Source organism: Suillus bovinus, assembly GCF_016758785.1.
Source record: "Suillus bovinus strain UH-Sbo-P2 chromosome Unknown EDB93scaffold_64, whole genome shotgun sequence".
Lineage (NCBI taxonomy): Eukaryota > Fungi > Basidiomycota > Agaricomycetes > Boletales > Suillaceae > Suillus > Suillus bovinus.
The window spans coordinates 207,471-225,693 of NW_024542120.1; the positions used below are offsets into that span (position 1 = coordinate 207,471).

The 18,223-nt window shown below is 46.1% G+C and overlaps 5 protein-coding genes across 5 annotated transcripts; 1 reads left to right on the forward strand and 4 right to left on the reverse strand.

Annotated features, from left to right (window-relative positions):
• Positions 1–4,378: 4,378 nt before the first annotated feature.
• Positions 4,379–4,947, forward strand: EDB93DRAFT_1253839 (uncharacterized protein; the record flags this gene model as incomplete). The annotated part of the gene is made up of 5 exons (XM_041453527.1): positions 4,379–4,399; positions 4,450–4,476; positions 4,525–4,548; positions 4,597–4,683; positions 4,732–4,947. 5 exons carry the CDS (start codon positions 4,379–4,381, stop codon positions 4,945–4,947), a joined length of 375 nt encoding a protein of 124 aa, XP_041304229.1.
• Positions 4,948–5,242: 295 nt separating this feature from the next.
• Positions 5,243–7,253, reverse strand: EDB93DRAFT_1302755 (uncharacterized protein; the record flags this gene model as incomplete). The annotated part of the gene is made up of 11 exons (XM_041454706.1): positions 5,243–5,302; positions 5,354–5,556; positions 5,614–5,701; positions 5,796–5,847; positions 5,935–5,975; positions 6,156–6,220; positions 6,273–6,303; positions 6,547–6,657; positions 6,713–6,826; positions 7,066–7,139; positions 7,232–7,253. The coding sequence occupies 11 exons, from the start codon at positions 7,251–7,253 to the stop codon at positions 5,243–5,245; spliced, it is 861 nt and encodes a 286-aa protein (XP_041304230.1).
• Positions 7,254–9,221: 1,968 nt separating this feature from the next.
• Positions 9,222–9,890, reverse strand: EDB93DRAFT_1106765 (uncharacterized protein; the record flags this gene model as incomplete). The annotated part of the gene is made up of 4 exons (XM_041447657.1): positions 9,222–9,283; positions 9,335–9,467; positions 9,490–9,570; positions 9,618–9,890. The coding sequence occupies 4 exons, from the start codon at positions 9,888–9,890 to the stop codon at positions 9,222–9,224; spliced, it is 549 nt and encodes a 182-aa protein (XP_041304231.1).
• Positions 9,891–12,274: 2,384 nt separating this feature from the next.
• On the reverse strand, positions 12,275–13,812 carry EDB93DRAFT_1253841 (uncharacterized protein; the record flags this gene model as incomplete). Its single annotated transcript, XM_041453528.1, has 8 exons — positions 12,275–12,680; positions 12,734–12,821; positions 12,876–13,089; positions 13,124–13,247; positions 13,322–13,410; positions 13,463–13,582; positions 13,628–13,694; positions 13,763–13,812. 8 exons carry the CDS (start codon positions 13,810–13,812, stop codon positions 12,275–12,277), a joined length of 1,158 nt encoding a protein of 385 aa, XP_041304232.1.
• A 2,851-nt stretch (positions 13,813–16,663) lies between these two features.
• Positions 16,664–17,442, reverse strand: EDB93DRAFT_1253843 (uncharacterized protein; the record flags this gene model as incomplete). The annotated part of the gene is made up of 3 exons (XM_041453529.1): positions 16,664–17,056; positions 17,106–17,319; positions 17,351–17,442. The coding sequence occupies 3 exons, from the start codon at positions 17,440–17,442 to the stop codon at positions 16,664–16,666; spliced, it is 699 nt and encodes a 232-aa protein (XP_041304233.1).
• Positions 17,443–18,223: the final 781 nt, after the last annotated feature.

Sequence of the window (18,223 nt, forward strand, 5' to 3'; positions counted from 1 at the left end):
AATTTGATATTGTAAGGATTAGGCTAACCTGGTAGTCAAAGTCACGATCCTTGCGCCTTCTGTCTTCATGATAGAGACGGTCCAAAGTGCGAGTAATCTCAGCATCATCGAGTATGGAAATGTCCCAAGCACCCCCTGGCAGGGGAATAGCTTGATGCCAGGCACATCTTTGTTCCTCTTGATACATCAACAGAGCACGCTTATCCAGAGGGTTGTCTGAACTCCAGTAGTGGTGCAACATGAGTGCTCCCCAAAATCCCGCTAGCATATGTACTCTATCATGTCCCCAACCTCGTTCGGTTAACGAAGCGACAAGACGAGGAATGGCTTGTGCGAACTCGAGAGCATCTAAGTTGCTATCGGGTACCACCGTTGTTGAAGGCTGCATCGCGTTGGCCGCTATCCAAGTGGTAGAGCCATCTGCTGTTTTGTGGGGCACCATCCCCTCGTCATCCATAGCACGATAGATCAAACGCGCATCTGCTATACCCTTGTTCGTCCAGTTGTAAATTTCTACATAATGCCCTTTTTCGAGCTTCCGAAGTGCGAAATCCGATACAAGAATGTTTTCAGTGGTACGAGAAGGACGAGGACGTTTAGGAATGGGAATATGTTTGAGTCTGTTCTTTTTCTTTTCTTCTTCATCAAATGCGTCGTCTGCGAGGTGTTGAGCCTGAATTTTTTGATCGTGGTCTTCGTCGAGTAAACATTGTTTGTCTGCGGCTTCAACGTGGTCTGCAGCCACTTGATCCTGCCACTGAACACGCTGTGCTGCATTGGTAGCTACTAGTGTGGTGGGCAGAACTACTTGAGAATAGTAGTGCCGGCAGAACCGGCAGAACAACCAGTTCTGCCGGTTGGCATAACTCTAGCGGTGAAAATTTTGTATCTACAACATCAATGACAGTCCTACTGAAGACATCAACGACGCCTCGTCCCATCCATCATCCTCACCATCATGGTCCACAACATTCACCTCATCTACAGCAGCCTGTGGTACTAACCCTCGGTCAACCCTCTCCAATTCGACAAAATCAAAGGCCCTCCCTTCAAGAACTTCTGTGTCGTCAATACTCACAACTTCTTCTAGGTTCTCCTGTACTTCGAGAGCATCAAATGCTTCAGCGATTTCGTCGGCTGATATGGTCTAAGTGGGTAGTCTACATATCCATCCAATGTCGAAATCTTCTTCCGCTTCTTGATCACACCACCAGAACTAGACGAAGCAGCTGGTGAGATAACTTGACCACCATCGTCACCTGTCTTGTTCATAATAAATGTCCGGGCTTTTCGGCGAAGCTCAGGAGCAGCATCCTTGCAGTGGCGGATGATATGGTTAGGCAGACTATTGTCGCAACCTTGGATTTTGGCGCCAGGGGAATTGTCGAGATTACCACAGTGCTTGCATTTCCAGAAGTAACGGCCAGAACTGTTTGCAACTTTGTCGAGACGCTCAAAGTTGTCGTTGATTAGGGATGGCACTGGGCGGCCACCAGCATGGACCATATTTTGGGACGAAGGATCAGCCAAGAGGCATATGTGACTCGTTTCACTTTTTTTTAAGGTACACATATTGTACAGATTATTATGGACTAGTGCTCTACCAACCCTGAGTTCCGCCAAGTTCTGCCAGCACTTTTTCACGGAGTTCTGCCATCTGCCAGGCACAACCAGTTCTGCCAAACCGGTTGGCAGAACTCGTCAGTTCTGCCCACAACACTAGTAGCTACCCAAACTGCTTGCAATAGTTCAGCGGCTTGTTCTTCAGTGTTATTTAATGCTACAAGCGGCATGCAACTTGTTTGATAAAAAGCTAACATAAAGTCTGGACACTCATCCATATGCGGGTCAGATAAAAGACGATTCATTGTAGGTAGACTTAAGAATTTGTTTTAAAACAATCTTTGATTGAGCAAGCTGCTAGTTGTGCAACAGGACTCGAGCAGCACCAGCAGAAATTTTGACGAGCGGTGAGAGTGAGGAAAAGAGAGAATGCGTGCCTTGCTTGTTCGCGTTAGGCATAGACCTCATTCTAAGCATGTGCTTGTGCCTCGTACTTACTTAGAACACAACCTCCAGCTAAAACCTGTCCGGCGCAAAGTACAGCGCTATGGCAGATATATCCGTAGTCCGGCGGCAAGAAACAGCCAGGTAGCAGACTTTCAAAACACCCTAGGTACGTCTAATAGTACATGTTAATCTTATCACTCCTTATTATTTTCGTATGGACCTCATATGAGTCTCAGCTACCGCTCCCCAATAGTTACTGTCCAGAGCCCCAGTGGGTGTGGGCTACCTCTACCAGTAAAGTTCAAGCAGGGCGGTATCAAAGGAGAGGGTGGGTCGCTAGTAATCACTCATGGCTAGCTACTAGGGCTTTGGATATGGTGGGCAGTGTGATTGAAGCAACATGGTATTGTCATGTAAATAGTTGATAAAGAATATATTGTTAGTTAGGAAGCATTGAAGTGAGCTGGAGGTATCGGGTATTGGTGCTGTAGTTGAATGTCGAGGGTGTTTTTAATGTCCGACGTGCCATCTGTTAGCTACCAGCTTTGCTGCAGTTCTTGCCGCAGTGCACCCCGGACTTTTATGCACCGGAGGGGTGGTTTCAGGGATGTTCTCCAAGAGGCGTGCAAAAGGGAAATGCCAAACATACAGCCCACCATTAGATAAGCTTTTAAACCTTAATACACAGCCGCTTGAAGTTGCCAGCAGACCATTCTGAGTTCCTCGATAGCGGCATCAGAAGTTAGTAGAATCGTTCACTGAAGACCAAGAGGAGGGAGTTTTTGCTAGCGTAGAACACATCTTGATAGTTAAATTAATGAAAAATGCGTGTTAAAGGGCGCTGCTTACTAAAATCCAGTATTTTGGATGTCATGTGTGAGAGCATGTGACTTCAATATCAAGTCGTGTCTGATATCAATAATGCGCATCTTATTACAACTCTTATGCCCTCTCTGTCCTGTTGGCCCACAAACTCTCATTTGCAAAGACACACTTTTATTCATTATGTATTCTAACACTCGTCCATCGCATGCAGGCCGGTTCCCATTAATTTACGACACTTCAGCTCCCAGCATCAGTAACAACTCACACGAAATTTCACAACACGAATCAGATTACACGTCTCATAGCATTAATAATTCTGATTCATCTGGACATTTTCCTACAAGCCTGCAAAATGTACTCGCATTGTTTGTGCTTTACTTCAGCAGCCTACTAGTACCGCCTCACTTGCTTGATGTTCTCTTCATTCGCATTCATTTTGTATCACTACTTTCTCATATTGCTCATTATGCCTCTATTGCTTCAGAACAAATGCTCTCTATTAGTTCATACATACTCTACAGTGTGCACCGGAAGCTACAGTAGTTCTCATTGTCGTGTACTCGCGCCGTTCCCTTGCAATCAATCATTAACATTAATATTGTTTTTGTCTTGTGTGTCTGGATGAAAATGATCGAACGGTCACCATATATGGATATATTGATGTTACTGTCACTGTGACAGAGGGGTGGGGGGGGGCTTCCGAAGTTGCAAGAGGTGTATATCCTATATTGCAAATTTGCACACCTCTTGCTCACACCTGAGACACAGCCGGAAAAGTTCTGTAAAAAGATGTAATACATATCTCAAGAAAAATCGTGCATATTTCAACCTATTTAGCTATTGTGCGGATGATGAACAGTTTCTGGATAAAATTACAAAAGTGTATAAGGATCAAATTCTATTGATCAAATGCAGAGTAAGTTTGGCGAAAATAGGGAGAATTTGTTTTGTAATCTGCATATTAACTTCATTTCCCAAATTTAGTTACAAATATTGAAAAACCTCCAATGATACAATTGTTCATACATATTTCATGTGACATTTCCAAGGCCATATGGAGGATTAAGTCACATGTCAAACTTAAGGTCTGCCTAACCAATAGGCCTGAAAACAAATTTTAAAAATTCTCATTATCTGTCTATGTGATAAATTTATTTATGATTTGTAGATATGTCAAATATATGTATGAGTGGCCCTCTGAGTACCCCTATGAGAGGTTCACTCAAATTAACAGGGGGACCGCTCCCCAGTTCGTGGTTCAATGGCCACAGTACAGTACAAGTATTCAACAGTTTACATAGTTGTGCATGCTGTGATACCTATACGAAAATCTGACATTAGACTGAGGAGGGGCGAGGGACGTGATGCCCGACGATGAGTGTGACACTGCGTGTCACAAAGTGACTTCAGATTCATTCGTTGAAAGCATCTTGCTGACTTCAGAGTCAGCATAATCAAACATGTTTATCTTACCACAACAATCTCAGCATAATCAAACTTGTTCATCTTACCGCAACAATCTCACAACAATCTTACCACAATTATGGCTGAGGCACACGAAAATGTAAGTCGTCAGTGGACTGGTCAGATGCAAGAACTGATGTGTTTCTGCAGGAAGTTGTCATTAATCAAGACAATAATGTAAGTTCTACCGCAGTGTAAGTGAGTAAACTAACGATACAGCATTAGTTTTTCCATGGGGAGGTTGGGGAGGTGGAAGAGCAGGCTGGGGCTGAGGCGCAAGGTGGAGCTGAGGCGTAGGGTGGGGCAGAGGCACAGGCTAGGGTAGAGGAGCAGGCTGAAGACCTCGAGCATGCCGAGACCTTTGCAGTAACACAATCCATGATAGTAAGTCCACTGTTGCTCATCTGCATTAGCAAATTCTGATATATCTAGGCGTTATGGGACTATGCACAGGAGATCACAGAGGACAATATGGAATTCACGCAAGCTCATCCGCAGGTGCCACACCCCATTCACCCACCCATCCAGATGTTGTGCCGTAACAAATGCCTCCTTGTATTGATGGTGGAGGATAGGTGCGAGGCAGTGATTCAGCTATGGGAGGAATTAAATGAGATCGAGCACCTGTTGGGGTTAGAGAACATTTAGGAAGGAAGAGCCGGGGACAAAGAGAACGGAGTGATATAGATATCCATTGCTTACTTGCCTTATGATTTACAGACCAATTTGTGATTTTTTGTTCTGGAATACCATCTACAGAGGGGAGGAGGGTGTTGTATTTTCAAAAATTGAAAAAATTTAAATAGAGCTGCACTAAACTAGTATTGGGTACCAGTATATCAATAGCGTCTTAGTACAAAGCTGGAGCATGGGAAACCAGACTCCTTGAGTGGCTTCAGCAAGAGAGCGAGAATGATGGCAGGAGGTCCGGGGAGGCGAGATTTCAGTAGTGCAGTGATACAGTCACTGGCTTCCTTGTATTCGGAACATCCTCTGATGCAGGCTGTTACCGAGCAGTTTAGTTCTGCATCAAAATACTAGAAGGTGAACTCACTAGGTGGTGAGTCCTGACATTAATCCAAGTCACCAGATCCTGTTGAGTAATATTTTGCAACAGGAGCCCCTGAAAGGTTGCACATTCAATGTAATGTATTGTGCACATTATAAACGGGAGAGTATCCTGGATGGATTGTGTATCCTCTAGGAATTCCCCACTAAAAACCTTGAAGTTGATGACATGATCATGGAGGCTTCCATCTGGTTATTTACATCAGCAATATATATCTACATCGAAAGTACTGGGAGACAGCATACAAGTGGTGTTCCAGATTTTGTTCCCATAAGCTCTTTGCTCATCATCCCAGAATCCTGATAAAAGGTATCCGGATGCTGATACACAAACCTTGATAGTTCCATCGATGTGAAAAATATATTCAAACTTAAGAGAGGGTCTCGCATGTAAGTATACGATCACTAACCGAGCGACAAGCACTTACCACTAAAAAAAGTTTAGACAATAGCCGAATCTTGGAAGTTGGAAGACGGAAGCTGATCACATTACTCACAGTAATCATAGCTAAATGCAATATGATGAGTGCATACATTCCAGAGAAGCTTTATTGTAAGACCACTTACTTTCCAACGGTGGCAATACTCTTAATGACCAGCTGGTAACCCTTGACTGCACCAAATTCATTTCACTCAAAGCCAAGATGTCTTGATATAGGACATCCACTAGCCTGCTCAAAGATACATATTGCCCGCTGCCTGGTCATCATCCCTGTCGCAGAAAAAGTTGTAACTGGGAGGTAAATCACCTCATTCAGGCAATCATATCCTGGAAGCAGGTCACAAACCAATTGCCCCATGCCAAAGTACGAATCTAGAAGCACAGTGCTCGACTTATAGGGATTGTTTCCAGCTGTGTTACAAAGGTCACTTGAATTCTCTTTGATTGCTATTCAAAAACTTACTGTATTGTGCAAATACCTCTTGAGGCTTGAGCTAGTTTAAATATTAGTCAGGTAGCTAAGATCCAGTAGACAATGAACAAATACCTCATAGATGATCCACTTGTCTCAGAAGCGTATATCCCACAAGTTTAGTCCCATGTTGCAATCAAAACTCAGGTAAAGTCCCCACCCCATCCAACTGACATATTGCAATAATCAATCTTAAATCACAGCCCTGCAAAAAATATGGAACAAGGCCCTGGAAGGTTGTCAAGGTTGCACAAGGCACCAATACGTTCTCGTGTACTCCAAGAAAGGTCTTGCAAGGAATGTGCTCGAGAATACCATTATGAAACACATCCATGAATGATTCTGCTGTGTCAAATACTTGATGATTGGACACAATCTAATGGATGTGGGTTTAGCACGAGAACGTTCACTAAAACCGGAAGGATGTTTACCTTCAGCTGGTCCCACTTCGAAGGATCAGTACTACTGACATTGATATATTGCCAAGATTCAGTGGATGCAACCAAAATCCAGGTGTGTCTCTTTGCCAGTTTAACCAGAAGCATCTAAACGATTGGTCGAAATTAAACGGCCCAGCGCCTCCAGCAACAATAGGACTCTCATTGGGTAAACTGCATAGAAGTTCCTGAGAAAGTATAAGGAAGAATAGGTAAGCCAGATCATCATTGCAACTCGCCTTGTACGCACATCAATGGAGCTGCTCATTAGAACAAGATCACAATAAGACAGGTAGAATAAAAAAATGCACCGAGAGTCTAATTCATTAATTTTTGTGCAGCTGAACCCTAAATCTAGATCCAGGCGGGTAGATGAGAGCAATAGGGGCAAGGGATGTGATGCCTGAGGCACTCGCAGATACTTTATGAGGCCAGGAGCAATCATCAAATGTCAGTCTGCATGACGATTTGACATGAGCTATTATAACACCATGACCGAACGGAATAACTTACTCGACAGCTCAACAGTGTGCATGTGTGAGGTAGACCTAAGTCTCCTTCAAGACTTGGGCAGTATTTTGTGATACACTGGGAGACTATAACTGCTACAATATATGTTTAGGGCCGGATTAATGCATTTCTCTGCCAAAAGTTGGTCAAATCCCATTTTTTTGACGATGACACGATAAAACCCACTACCGTAGTGGGAAGTCTATAGTCTACTGCAGTTCAAGTTACATAACAGTATGATGTTGCATATATATAATAGGGGAAAGAAAGAAAGTCGAACAAGAGCTTCAGGACCCTAAGTAGTGAATTCCAAGTCAGTTGAAACTCTGACCGAATTATCCGGCAGCCACTCAAACGCTCAGAGTCAGAACCGCTCAGCTGCTTCAGCAATATCCAGTGGAGTCTAATCCTTCCACTCACTACTTAAGCCCAAACCTTGTCCTAAATGTCTCCCTTTTCACCATCATCATTTGATTTAATTTAGTTGTTCAGTTGGTGTAGTCGTTATTGTTACTATTGTCTTAGTACTTATTGCATGAAAACAACAAGACTTGTCCGTAGTCATTAATTTTGCATAGCAGTCATTCATTTTGCTCAATAACACAAGAGTAACAGCTAAAATTGTGTACATGTGAGTACAAGGTAGTCACTGCAATGAACTAACAACTCATCCCACCAGCCTGACTAAGTTACTCAAGCAATATGGACTATGTTCTAAATGACATTATTGTACACTGGCATTGTCGGTGTTAATGTATCCTCTGCTCGTCAAAAGCAGTGCATAAGGGCCGTTTGAAGTAAGTGGAGTGTCGCGCAAGTCCTGAAATACAATGTCATTGATGCTCAACCTTTGCAGTACATCTGTGCCACAGATGCTAATTCCCTGGAGTTCTCAAGGATTCCATCTCCATTACTCCTATCTCAAGCAAGGCATGATCAGCCTCAGATGATGCATTACCAAAGTCCTACGAGGTAAGTTAGTACGGAAAAGCCCATGAATCAGCCAATCATACTCATGCGGTCCATTGGCTTTAGTACCAATTCAGATGTTCCCCAAGGCATCAACACAGCGTGACAAAGTTTACTTGTGCACACCAGAACAATATCCAGTTGACTACTATGAGTGAGCTTCCAAATTTGTGCGCCAAAGTCGCTGTAAGGTAGAAAGGGGTCCTTGTATCTCACAGGCACTGGTAAGTAACCTCGGATTGTGATGAAGTAGACCCAATCGTGATCTTGCCCTACAGAGAATATGTGTTTAATGACACCAGGCATACATTTTTTTGATGTATTCTGAAAGAACACACAACTATCTGGAGCGGAATAGTTGCAACTGGAATATTGCAACCCCCCTATATCCAGCCATTTATACTCTGTGATGTGGTTGTTCCTATTGAAGTGAGTCCCTTCCTTATCCAAGGTGTGTCAAAGGACATCAGAAACAGGAGCTTTGATGACATTGGTGTCATTGTGCGAGACATATGGGATTGATTGCATAGCTGTGCGCAGGATGCTGATGTCTGTACAAAATCCTTCTGCGAAAGGAGGGCAGCATCACTGTAGGATTTCAAGTGCTTTGTTGATAACATCAGGTGCTCCAGGCTCTTGAAGCATTGCCTTCACACTTGCAGCAGTGCAGAACATCTCTAGCATAGTTCTTTCTAACTCCCCTGCAGAGTCCTATTCAATATGCTTCCCTGAATTTCCATTCTATGCTCACCAATCTTGTGGTTAGTATTGGCCTTCTGCAGGCTACCAATTATTCTCTCAAAGGGGAACATCCACTAGCTGTGCATGGGTCCGTATCTTAGAAGGAACTCATGCAGGTGGACACATGCGTGGTGATTAGGACGGAAGGAATGGCCTGGAAAGACATCTCAAATGCACTCCAGATAGGCCTTCATGTATTTTTGATATTGCTGAGTGTGATGTGGGGATGTTACATGTGATGTTCCCCATCGTATTGCCATCGCTAGCAGCATAGTAATGTGAGCTAATTTTGGCTCCATTCCTCTCCATCACCATACTTCGTCCCCCAAAGTTTCAAGAGTGTTACTGGTAAGTCAAATTCAATTGCTGTCTGCCATTGTTCTGCCTTGAGCTTACCGTGCTCTACATCCCCCAGATTCTTTGGCGGTCTGCAGTGCCATGAAGGTTGCATGATGCCACTTAGTTCTGCTTGAATTGCATTAATCTCCTGGTCTGTCAGGGCTTCAGCAGCTAGGCCCGTGGCCCTGTACTTCGACCACATATTCCTTCACCAGTTCCTCCATGACAAATGCTTTGTTATCCACTTCCATCCGATCATCATTGTTTATTGAGATACTGTAGGTGGGTTCAGCCTACTTATTGTCAATTAGATTTCTGGCAATTAAATATAAAAGCACACCAACAGCGCTTTGATCATCTTCTTTTTAGTGTCACAACCATTGCTTGACAATGTTATCCCTGCCTCTTGGACAAGAGCTTGTAGCACAGGCAGTCTTAAGCGGGTCATGGCGGAGGCGGTGCGGTTCGACTCCATGACTTTTTTGCCCTTGTCTAATTCCTTTGGATTGACAGGTCTTATATCTGGCTTCCTGATCGCCTTGCTTGCCTGTCTGTCTATAGTGATCAAATTTCTGAAATGGTGTTGCACCACCCTGAGGAAGAGGTTATGCATGCCGTCAACAACAACGAACCGCACTGGATCCCAGTAAGGCAGTTGTAGAAGCTCAGACCACCTCACTCCATGTCATCTAAAGATTTTGGTGTGTTCCGACTTTGTTTCTGCATTTTTCCATTCTTCTGTGGCTGCCCTGTGTTCCTCGCACATACATCATTTTTATTTGTTGTAGTCAAAGTTTGCAATGTCTGACTTGTTCAGCCAGAAAAGTCCACACATCTGATTTGCAGTGGGGCCTGCACATCCTGAGAGTTTGCGAGCCGCTGGTAGGTCGTTGATTGCCACCGCAATAACAGATCTCAAAAATCTCCCCTCGTCATGTTCATGGAGCCCCTTGAGTAACAAATTCTGTATTATACGGGTCACCCGACCTACATAATATCCCGTATAAGACAGGCCAGCGGACTATGGGCCAATGTGATGTATATCCCTGATGTTGATGGATGGGCCGGGGGGAATATTATTTCCGATGGAGATGGGTGGGCCCATCTATGCCAATGTTATATATATGCTCGATGATGTCGGATGGGCCAGGATGAATATTTTTACCGATGGAGATGGGTGGGCCCATCTGGGGAATATGTACAGTAGGATGGACATGTATATTATAGACAGCTAGGCTGAAGGGAGATGAGAGGCAATCATTATTATATAGATGGGTGGGCTGATGTAAAGGTACATTGTATAGACGGGTGGGCCGATGTATAGGAATTATTTTGTAGACGGGTGGGCCAATGTAAAGGTACATTGTATAGCCAGGTGGGCCGATGTACAGGAATAATTTTGTAGACGGGTGGGCCGAGAAAGCGGTGGAATATTTATTATATAGATGGGTGGGCTGAGCGAGCAGTAAAACATTTATTATATCGACGAGTGGGCCGAGAGTGCAGGAAATTATTTATGATATAGACTGGTGGGCCGAGGTAGGGAGATATTGTGTAGACGTATAGGCCAAGGTATTGGTTTACTATATAGATATATAAAGCACTTGTCTGACATGCATGGATCGCCAAGTCCCAATGCCCAAACATTGAATCCCATGGTACAACATCCATTTTTCAACAAGAAATCACTGTCTCGAATTCCAGATGCCCGATGACTGGAAGCTCCAGACTGGACACTAGATACTCGCAGGATGCGTGCCGATCCTAAAACCCTGGAATTCAGCATTGACTTATCGATTCACCGATTGCCGAGACCCGAGACCCGAGACCTGAGTGCCAAGTGCTGAGACCCGAGGCCTGAAACCTGCAACTTGAAACAAGTGGAAGACTAAATGTTGCAAAATTGTTGACATGAAAGTGTTACTCCCAGAACACCAAAATCCAAAACTCAATGGTTGAATCACTGAGTACCAAGTACCGAGTGCTGAGTGCTGATGCCCGAAACCCAAGGCTCGAAACACAACACTGGACACAATAAACCATATAGTATTTCTTACAAATTTCACAGGGGTCCCATTGCAAAACCATGAAACTTATCAGTGACTTATCAATTCACTGAGTGTCGAGACCCGAATGTCGAGTGCCAAGTGCCGATGCCCGAAACCCAAGGCTCGAAACACAACACTGGACACAATACACCATATGGTATTTCTTACAAATTTCACGGAGGTCCCATCGCAAAACCACAAAACTTATCAGTGACTTATCGATTCACCAAGTGCCGAGGCTCGAAGTCCGAAACACGAAATGAGTGGAAACCCACATTTCGCAAAATTGTTAACATGGAAATATTAGATTGTCTTCAACAGTTTGCTGGAAGTCCTTTGCCGATCCCCGAGCCCAAAACCCAAAACCCAGAAAACCCATAGAACTCATTATGGGTTTTCCGGGTTTCGGGCTTGGGGATTGGAAAATGACTTCCGGCAAACTGTTGAAGACAATCTAATATTTCCATGTTAATAATTTTGCGAAATGTGGGTTTCCACTCATTTCATGTTTCAGACTTCAAGCCTCGGCACTCGGCATTCGGGTCTCAAGTCTCGGCACTCAGTGAATCGATAAGTCACTGATAAGTTTCGTGGTTTTGCGATGGGACCTCCGTGAAATTTGTAAGAAATACCATATGGTGTATTGTGTCTAGTGTTCTGTTGCAAGCCTCAGGCTTCGGGCATCGGCACTTGGTACTCGGCACTCGGCACTTGGTACTTGGTACTCAGTACTCAGTGATTCAACCATTGAGTTTTGGATTTTGGTATTCTGGGAGTTACACTTTCATGTCAACAATTTTGCAACATTTAGTCTTCCACTTGTTTCAAGTTGCAGGTTTCAGGCCTCAGGTCTCAGGTCTCGGGTCTCGGCACTCGGTGAATTGATAAGTCACTGATAACAAAGGTAACATTGATTGAAAACATTGCATATACATCTATGACTATTTAATTATGTAGTCATGTCAACATCCTCACCAGAAGGTTCACCCTTCACTTGAACATCCATCTCTTCAACTGAATCATACTCTGGGAAAAGATTGCCTGGATCATCTGGTTTCACAATTTCGCTGGGCATCTGTGAAACCTCAGGATGAATTTGGTTGAGCTCAAATATGAGTCCATCGATGGCAGACTCATCCTGGAGGTTGGGGGGGGGGGGGGTTGGGCTCCATCCCTTCCATAGACAGGTCAATGAGAGGAGGAAGTGCGGATGCAGGGGTTGACATGGCCGGAGGGACAGGTTGATGAAGCAAAAATGATGTTGCATCACCTTGGGCATCCGGAAGTGGAAATGTTGGGTGCTGGAGGATGATTTCGCGTTGAAGGCCTTCATGAAGGCATTGCAGGGTGTCAATCTTAGTATCCTGCTCAACAACACGCTCCTCGAGAGCAGCAATTCAAGCTGCACCCTCCCGAATCAGCCATTGCCATGGCATGCAAATCCAGCATTGGCACATCGAGTGCCGAATGAGGAACTCCGGAAGTCGAAGATGGGACTGCTACAGGTGGAACATTATGTCAGATGGACATAGAAAATTCAGGTGACTTACGAGCTGGTGCAGGTGTAGGTTCCTTGGCAGCAGTGACAGTCTTGCTGCGACCACGTGTTTGCACCTTTGGTGTTTGGGCACGAGATGGACCAGGAGTGACGGAAGAGACCTGAGATTGATGGGCCGGTGGATTGCAAGGTGGCCGGAGCTTTGGAGGGAGCTTTGGAAGGGGTCCTGGATCTGGTCCTCCTGGTGGTCCGGGTGATGGATTGACCTCGAACACATTTCAGCGGGGTTCCCATACTCACGGAGATGCACTTGATCTTCTTGGTGGTGCAGTAGACGCAGGACATGCACAGGGGCGCTGGTCCTCTTGTCAAACCGAGTTGCGCAGGGCCATTCCATCTTGTGGCAAGCCTGGCAAGGGTTGTTCTGTGCAATCTGTCAGTTTATAGACACACCAAGTCTCAATAGTGTACTTACGGGTCCTGGAATGAGTATATCACCTGCGTCGATGACTGGGGTGCACCTCTACCAGAGGTTCAGGAGTTGCCTGAGGGGGCTCGATGACCTCCGGACGTTTGCTGGCAATTGCCTGGCACCTTGTAAGGACTCACCCGAGTGCTGGATGTAAAAGTGCAACTTACTGTAGCAGGCCCAAAGGGTTTCTTCTTCGGGCTCTGGGGTGACCGAGGTGATCCGGACATCCTTGCAACATCTGGGGAGAGCCAGGGGAGGACGACCTCTGGAACTCCACGCGAAATCGGCTACAAAATGAGTAAGACAATGAAACAATAAACCAGAGGACATACCTGAGTGACTGAGTCCTCCTCATCTTCCGACTCAACAAACACCTTGAATTTGGCAAGGCCAGAGCCCCTTCAGTGACTTCACCCTATCCTATAGGACAGCCCATGTTGACAATGCTCCCTACTTGTAGGGCCAACCCACCATGGGCCCATAGTAGATTAACTTCTATCTTCAGGGGTGGGCCCATGGGTGTAAGGATTCATTGTTGACTGTAATGAAGGGTAGGCCCATGGTTGATATAAATTGGTGAGTACATGTGACGGGTGGGCCCACCAAAGTAATGTATCTTTAATATCGGGTGGGCCCATGGTTGGATCGGCGAGTGGATGCCGGAAATTGCATGCCAGGAAATGGATGCCGGAAAATGGATGCCAGAAAATGGTTTGGGACAGGACATTGTCTCCCTGGCAAGTATATACAAGGATATGGGCTGCAGGGGTGGATATCAGGAATGAATCCCAGCAACTTTGTGTGAGCATCGGTGGCTGTATCCCTGGAAAACAGGTTCGGCCAATAAATGATATCAGGAATGCACCAGTTGTAGTATATTGGAATTGGGCAGTGCATCCTGGGATGCTGCTAAATATGCTTGTGAGGTTATTCTCCTGGTATTTATGAGAAAGTGCCGCCAATCCTGGTCAATATAGCATATAGCTTCTGTACATGCAATGCCGCTCACACCGGCACAGATTGCTAGCATACATTATAATTAATTTTGCCGCCCACATGCCGGACGCACCGTTCCCTGGCAACATTTTGTCCATGCATTGTTGTGAATGGCAATGATGGATGGCATTAATCATTACCATAGAATAACAATGCCGCAACAAATATAATGCCGCTCACACTGGTGCAGATTGCGCCAAGTTGATGAGCGTCTGGCTCGACAGACGACTTGGGCCGCCGTGCAAGGGCGCATTGCTGGTGCCAAGGGAATGCCCACTACACACTTGATAGCATGCACATGATTTTTGACCTTGCACCATCTACATCATTAGACATTGCAGCGGTGGAGATTGCGGCAGTAGACATTGCGGCGGTAGACATTGTGGCAGTAAACTGCATTGGTGGCGAGGCTTCTGTGGCAGATTGCCCGCCAAGTTGAGAGCATCTGGCTCGACAGACGACTTGGGGCGGTGACCCAAGATGGTGCAAGGTCAAAAATCCTGTGTGCACTATTGACTTTGTGTAGCGGGCCAAGTGTGATCTTATTCTGTCATGCAAATTCAATAGTTGCTGTGACCAAAGTATGTCCGCCAATCATGCCGCTCATGCCGGCACACATTGGCAGCATACATTATAATTAATTTCGCCGTGGAAGCACTGCAGATGTCATAATGCAGGCCAAAAAGTAGTTACCTGCGACAAATTTGACTCAACCTCACTGCCGCCATGACAAAAGGTTTGTGCACCACTTGCCGCACAGGCGGTGCATGATTACCGTAGTCTAAGTGCAGCAATTGATGTGTAAGGTGACCAAGACTGTACAAGGCCGACCACAGGTCAAAGGTGAAGCAGACTGTTCCCTGTGCATGTTAAAAGGAATAAGATACTTCATAGCACACTTGGCAGCTATTGCGCCACTTGCCGCACAGGCGGCGCATGATTACCACAGTCTAAGTGCGGCAATTGATGTGTTTAAGGTGACCAAGACTGTACAAGGCCACTATCAATACCCTCTATATTGTTCTCTACAAAAGCAGAAGTTATACTAACAGTACAGTACATTGAATTCATATATGCATACACTATAAAGTTTATTTATATGTAGTGGAAAAGTCTATATCAAAAATCATTCATGTACAGTAGATGCAATAGAAGCAGACTCTTCAACACCGCCAGTGTCTGGCGGCACCCCATCCTCTTGCAGGGCAGTGGTGACAGAGGGCGTCTCATCATCTTGTGGGACAGTAGAAGCAGCCGGTGCCTCATCCTCTGGCTGGGTGGTGGTGGCTGCCAGTGCATCTGCTGAATCTGTCCTCATGAGAACAGGAAGGGCTTCCTGCTGCAGGTCAGCGACTTGGTTGGCGAGCAGCTTCGCATTTGCCTCCTGCTCAGCAAGGCGCTGGTTGGCCTCCTGAAGCAACTGCTCACCAGCAGTTACCCTTTCCACCAAAGAGGCTACCATTTCTTGTAGCACCGCCAGATCCTCCTTGAGTGCCAGAACAGTCTGGCTGTCTGGCACAGGATCATGCATGGCACCAATGGGGGCGGTGGTTGCAGGGATGGCTGCAGTGGTGGTGGCAGCAATGGCAGGAGTAGCGGCGGGAATGGCGGCGGGAGTGGCGGCAGGAATAGTGGCGGGAGTGGCAGTGGCAGTGGTGGTGGTGGTAGTGATGGTGGTGGTGGTGGCAGCGACATCACCTTCAGCGCCTTCATCTGTGAACCGTCAGTATGATTAAGGACTGGGAAAAATAAAACATACTGTCAGCAACACCTGTTACATTTGCCGCAGGAATCCTGCGGCGAGACTTAGATCTGGCATGATTAGCGGCAGGTCTTTTGGTGGGAGGAGCTGATCCATTGCCACCACACTTGTATTTAGTGCGGTGGCAGCGGGTGCATACCGCCAGCGGCTCATGGTTGGCATTGTAGCCTTGGCGGCAAATGAACTGCCGCCGAACGCAGGGGCCACAGCCAGGCGACCAGACCGGCGAGGAGTGTCGGCGTTCTGAAACTCCTCAAGTCCAGAGGATGAGGCAGTCTGGCCGGTAACCTTTGGTGCGTGCTGTAATGCATCAGATTGAGATGATAATGAAAAGAAAAAACTCACTAGGACATCAACATACGCCATGCCCATCTTTAGCGCCGGACCAACAACCATGGGCTCTTCATCCAGCTCATCTATCTCCACATACTCGGGTCTCTTCTTGAGGACACCTTTGAGGTGCTGTTGAGAGGTGAGAAAGGATCAAAAATTGCAATGATTAACTTACCTTGTGTGCCGGTGCTGGTTGAGGCGCTGCTGCCGCATTGTCCAATTCCATGTCATCATCACTAGTGATTATGGCCTTGGACTTGGACTTGGACTTGGCCTGTTAGCGCTTAGCCTTTGGAGCAGTGCTCTGGCTCCTTGCACTCATGGCGCGGGGACGAGGACATTTGCTGCGCTCCAGTTGGCAGCCATGGTCATCAGTGGTATCCTCTTCAGGGACAGCCTTCTCCTTACCCTTGCCTTTTGAAGGCCCTGGGGTGGGTTGTGCAGGTGGAGGCGCTGGCGTAGGAGGGGCCGGTGCGCCATACCGAATGCTGAGTGGGTAGAGAGGACTGTTCTTGGCGCGGGGATCATCTGGATGAATGTTAGTCCAGACTGGCGTTGTTGCCACAGTGCAACAGGACACGTCCAAATTGGCGTGTATTTCTGCCGCCGCAGAGAGAACCATGGGCGGGACAGATGTTGCCTGCATGGTATAGGTATCAAACACATGATTCTATGTTAATGTCAGTAAATGGCAGTGTGAACATGAAAAAAAAACTCACCAGTGTTCTTGCCATCTCCATTGCAATGGGGATGTGGTTGGGATCACCAGCATCCAACTGCAGGGCTTGACCGAGCAGGTGCTCGATCTTGTCGCCTGTGTTTCGGAAGCCGGCGTTGGCAGCAGCAGTAATGGCAGTGAGTTTGGAAGACGTCGGTATAATGTGTGTAGAGGATGAGTGAAGTGTATGAAGAATGGCGATGGAGTGATTGAACCTAAGCAAAGTGTGATGTGGACTTAGTGGACCTTTGGTTGTGGTTTATGTCATCGACTTCCTTATTTAGCACATTGTTCAATGGACTGGTGTTGGTCAATCCACTGTGGATCTCAAATGACATAACAGCTGCTTTTGTTATGCCGTTTCATTAATTGATTAATTGTTACGACTTGGATGGTATCTGTTGGCGACGCTCAAACAGAGCGTGTGTTGTCAACGGTCGAGGACGTCCTTGGGCTAGCCCAAGGTTAGGGGTCGTACTTGGCGGGTCTTCGGCAAGTACGATTTGACGCCTATGTCCAAATCGGGTAGCTTATGTCACGTGGGTGCGAGACAATAAGCTATATTGGCCTAGGCTTACGACACCCGAAGGTTAATCGTAAGGATCGTCGTTAATTAGAAGGACAGAAGTCCGACTAGTTAACAGGGGCTTTGCTCGTCGATGAAGTCGATGAGTAAAGGTCGAGACTATAGGCTTATCCGTGATGAGCAGATAAGAAGATAGAATATAGACTGCTGGCGAGGCAGAAAGGATCACTCAGTTAAGAGTAGGAGGTCAAGAACCAAGTAGATTCAAGTTAGGGAATATGGTACATGGTAGCGAGTTTATATAGAGGACAGGAGACATATTAGTGGATGATAACTCGTACTACCGGGAGAGGCAGTCGGTAAAGGGTAAGACCATAACAGGAAGGTACGTTCGGTCTAGGTAGAACGTGCTAGATAAGAAAGTGAGTCAAAGATCGAAATAAGAAGTGAAACGCGCAGGGGCACGATCGTGCAGCTGCGGATCTAAGTATAAGTTGCATGTGCGACTGCGCACCGAGTCAGAGATCAGAAAAGGAAAAAGGGTAAAGGGGATGCATCGTGCATCAGATCATAGGTTACCGTCCGGACGGTAA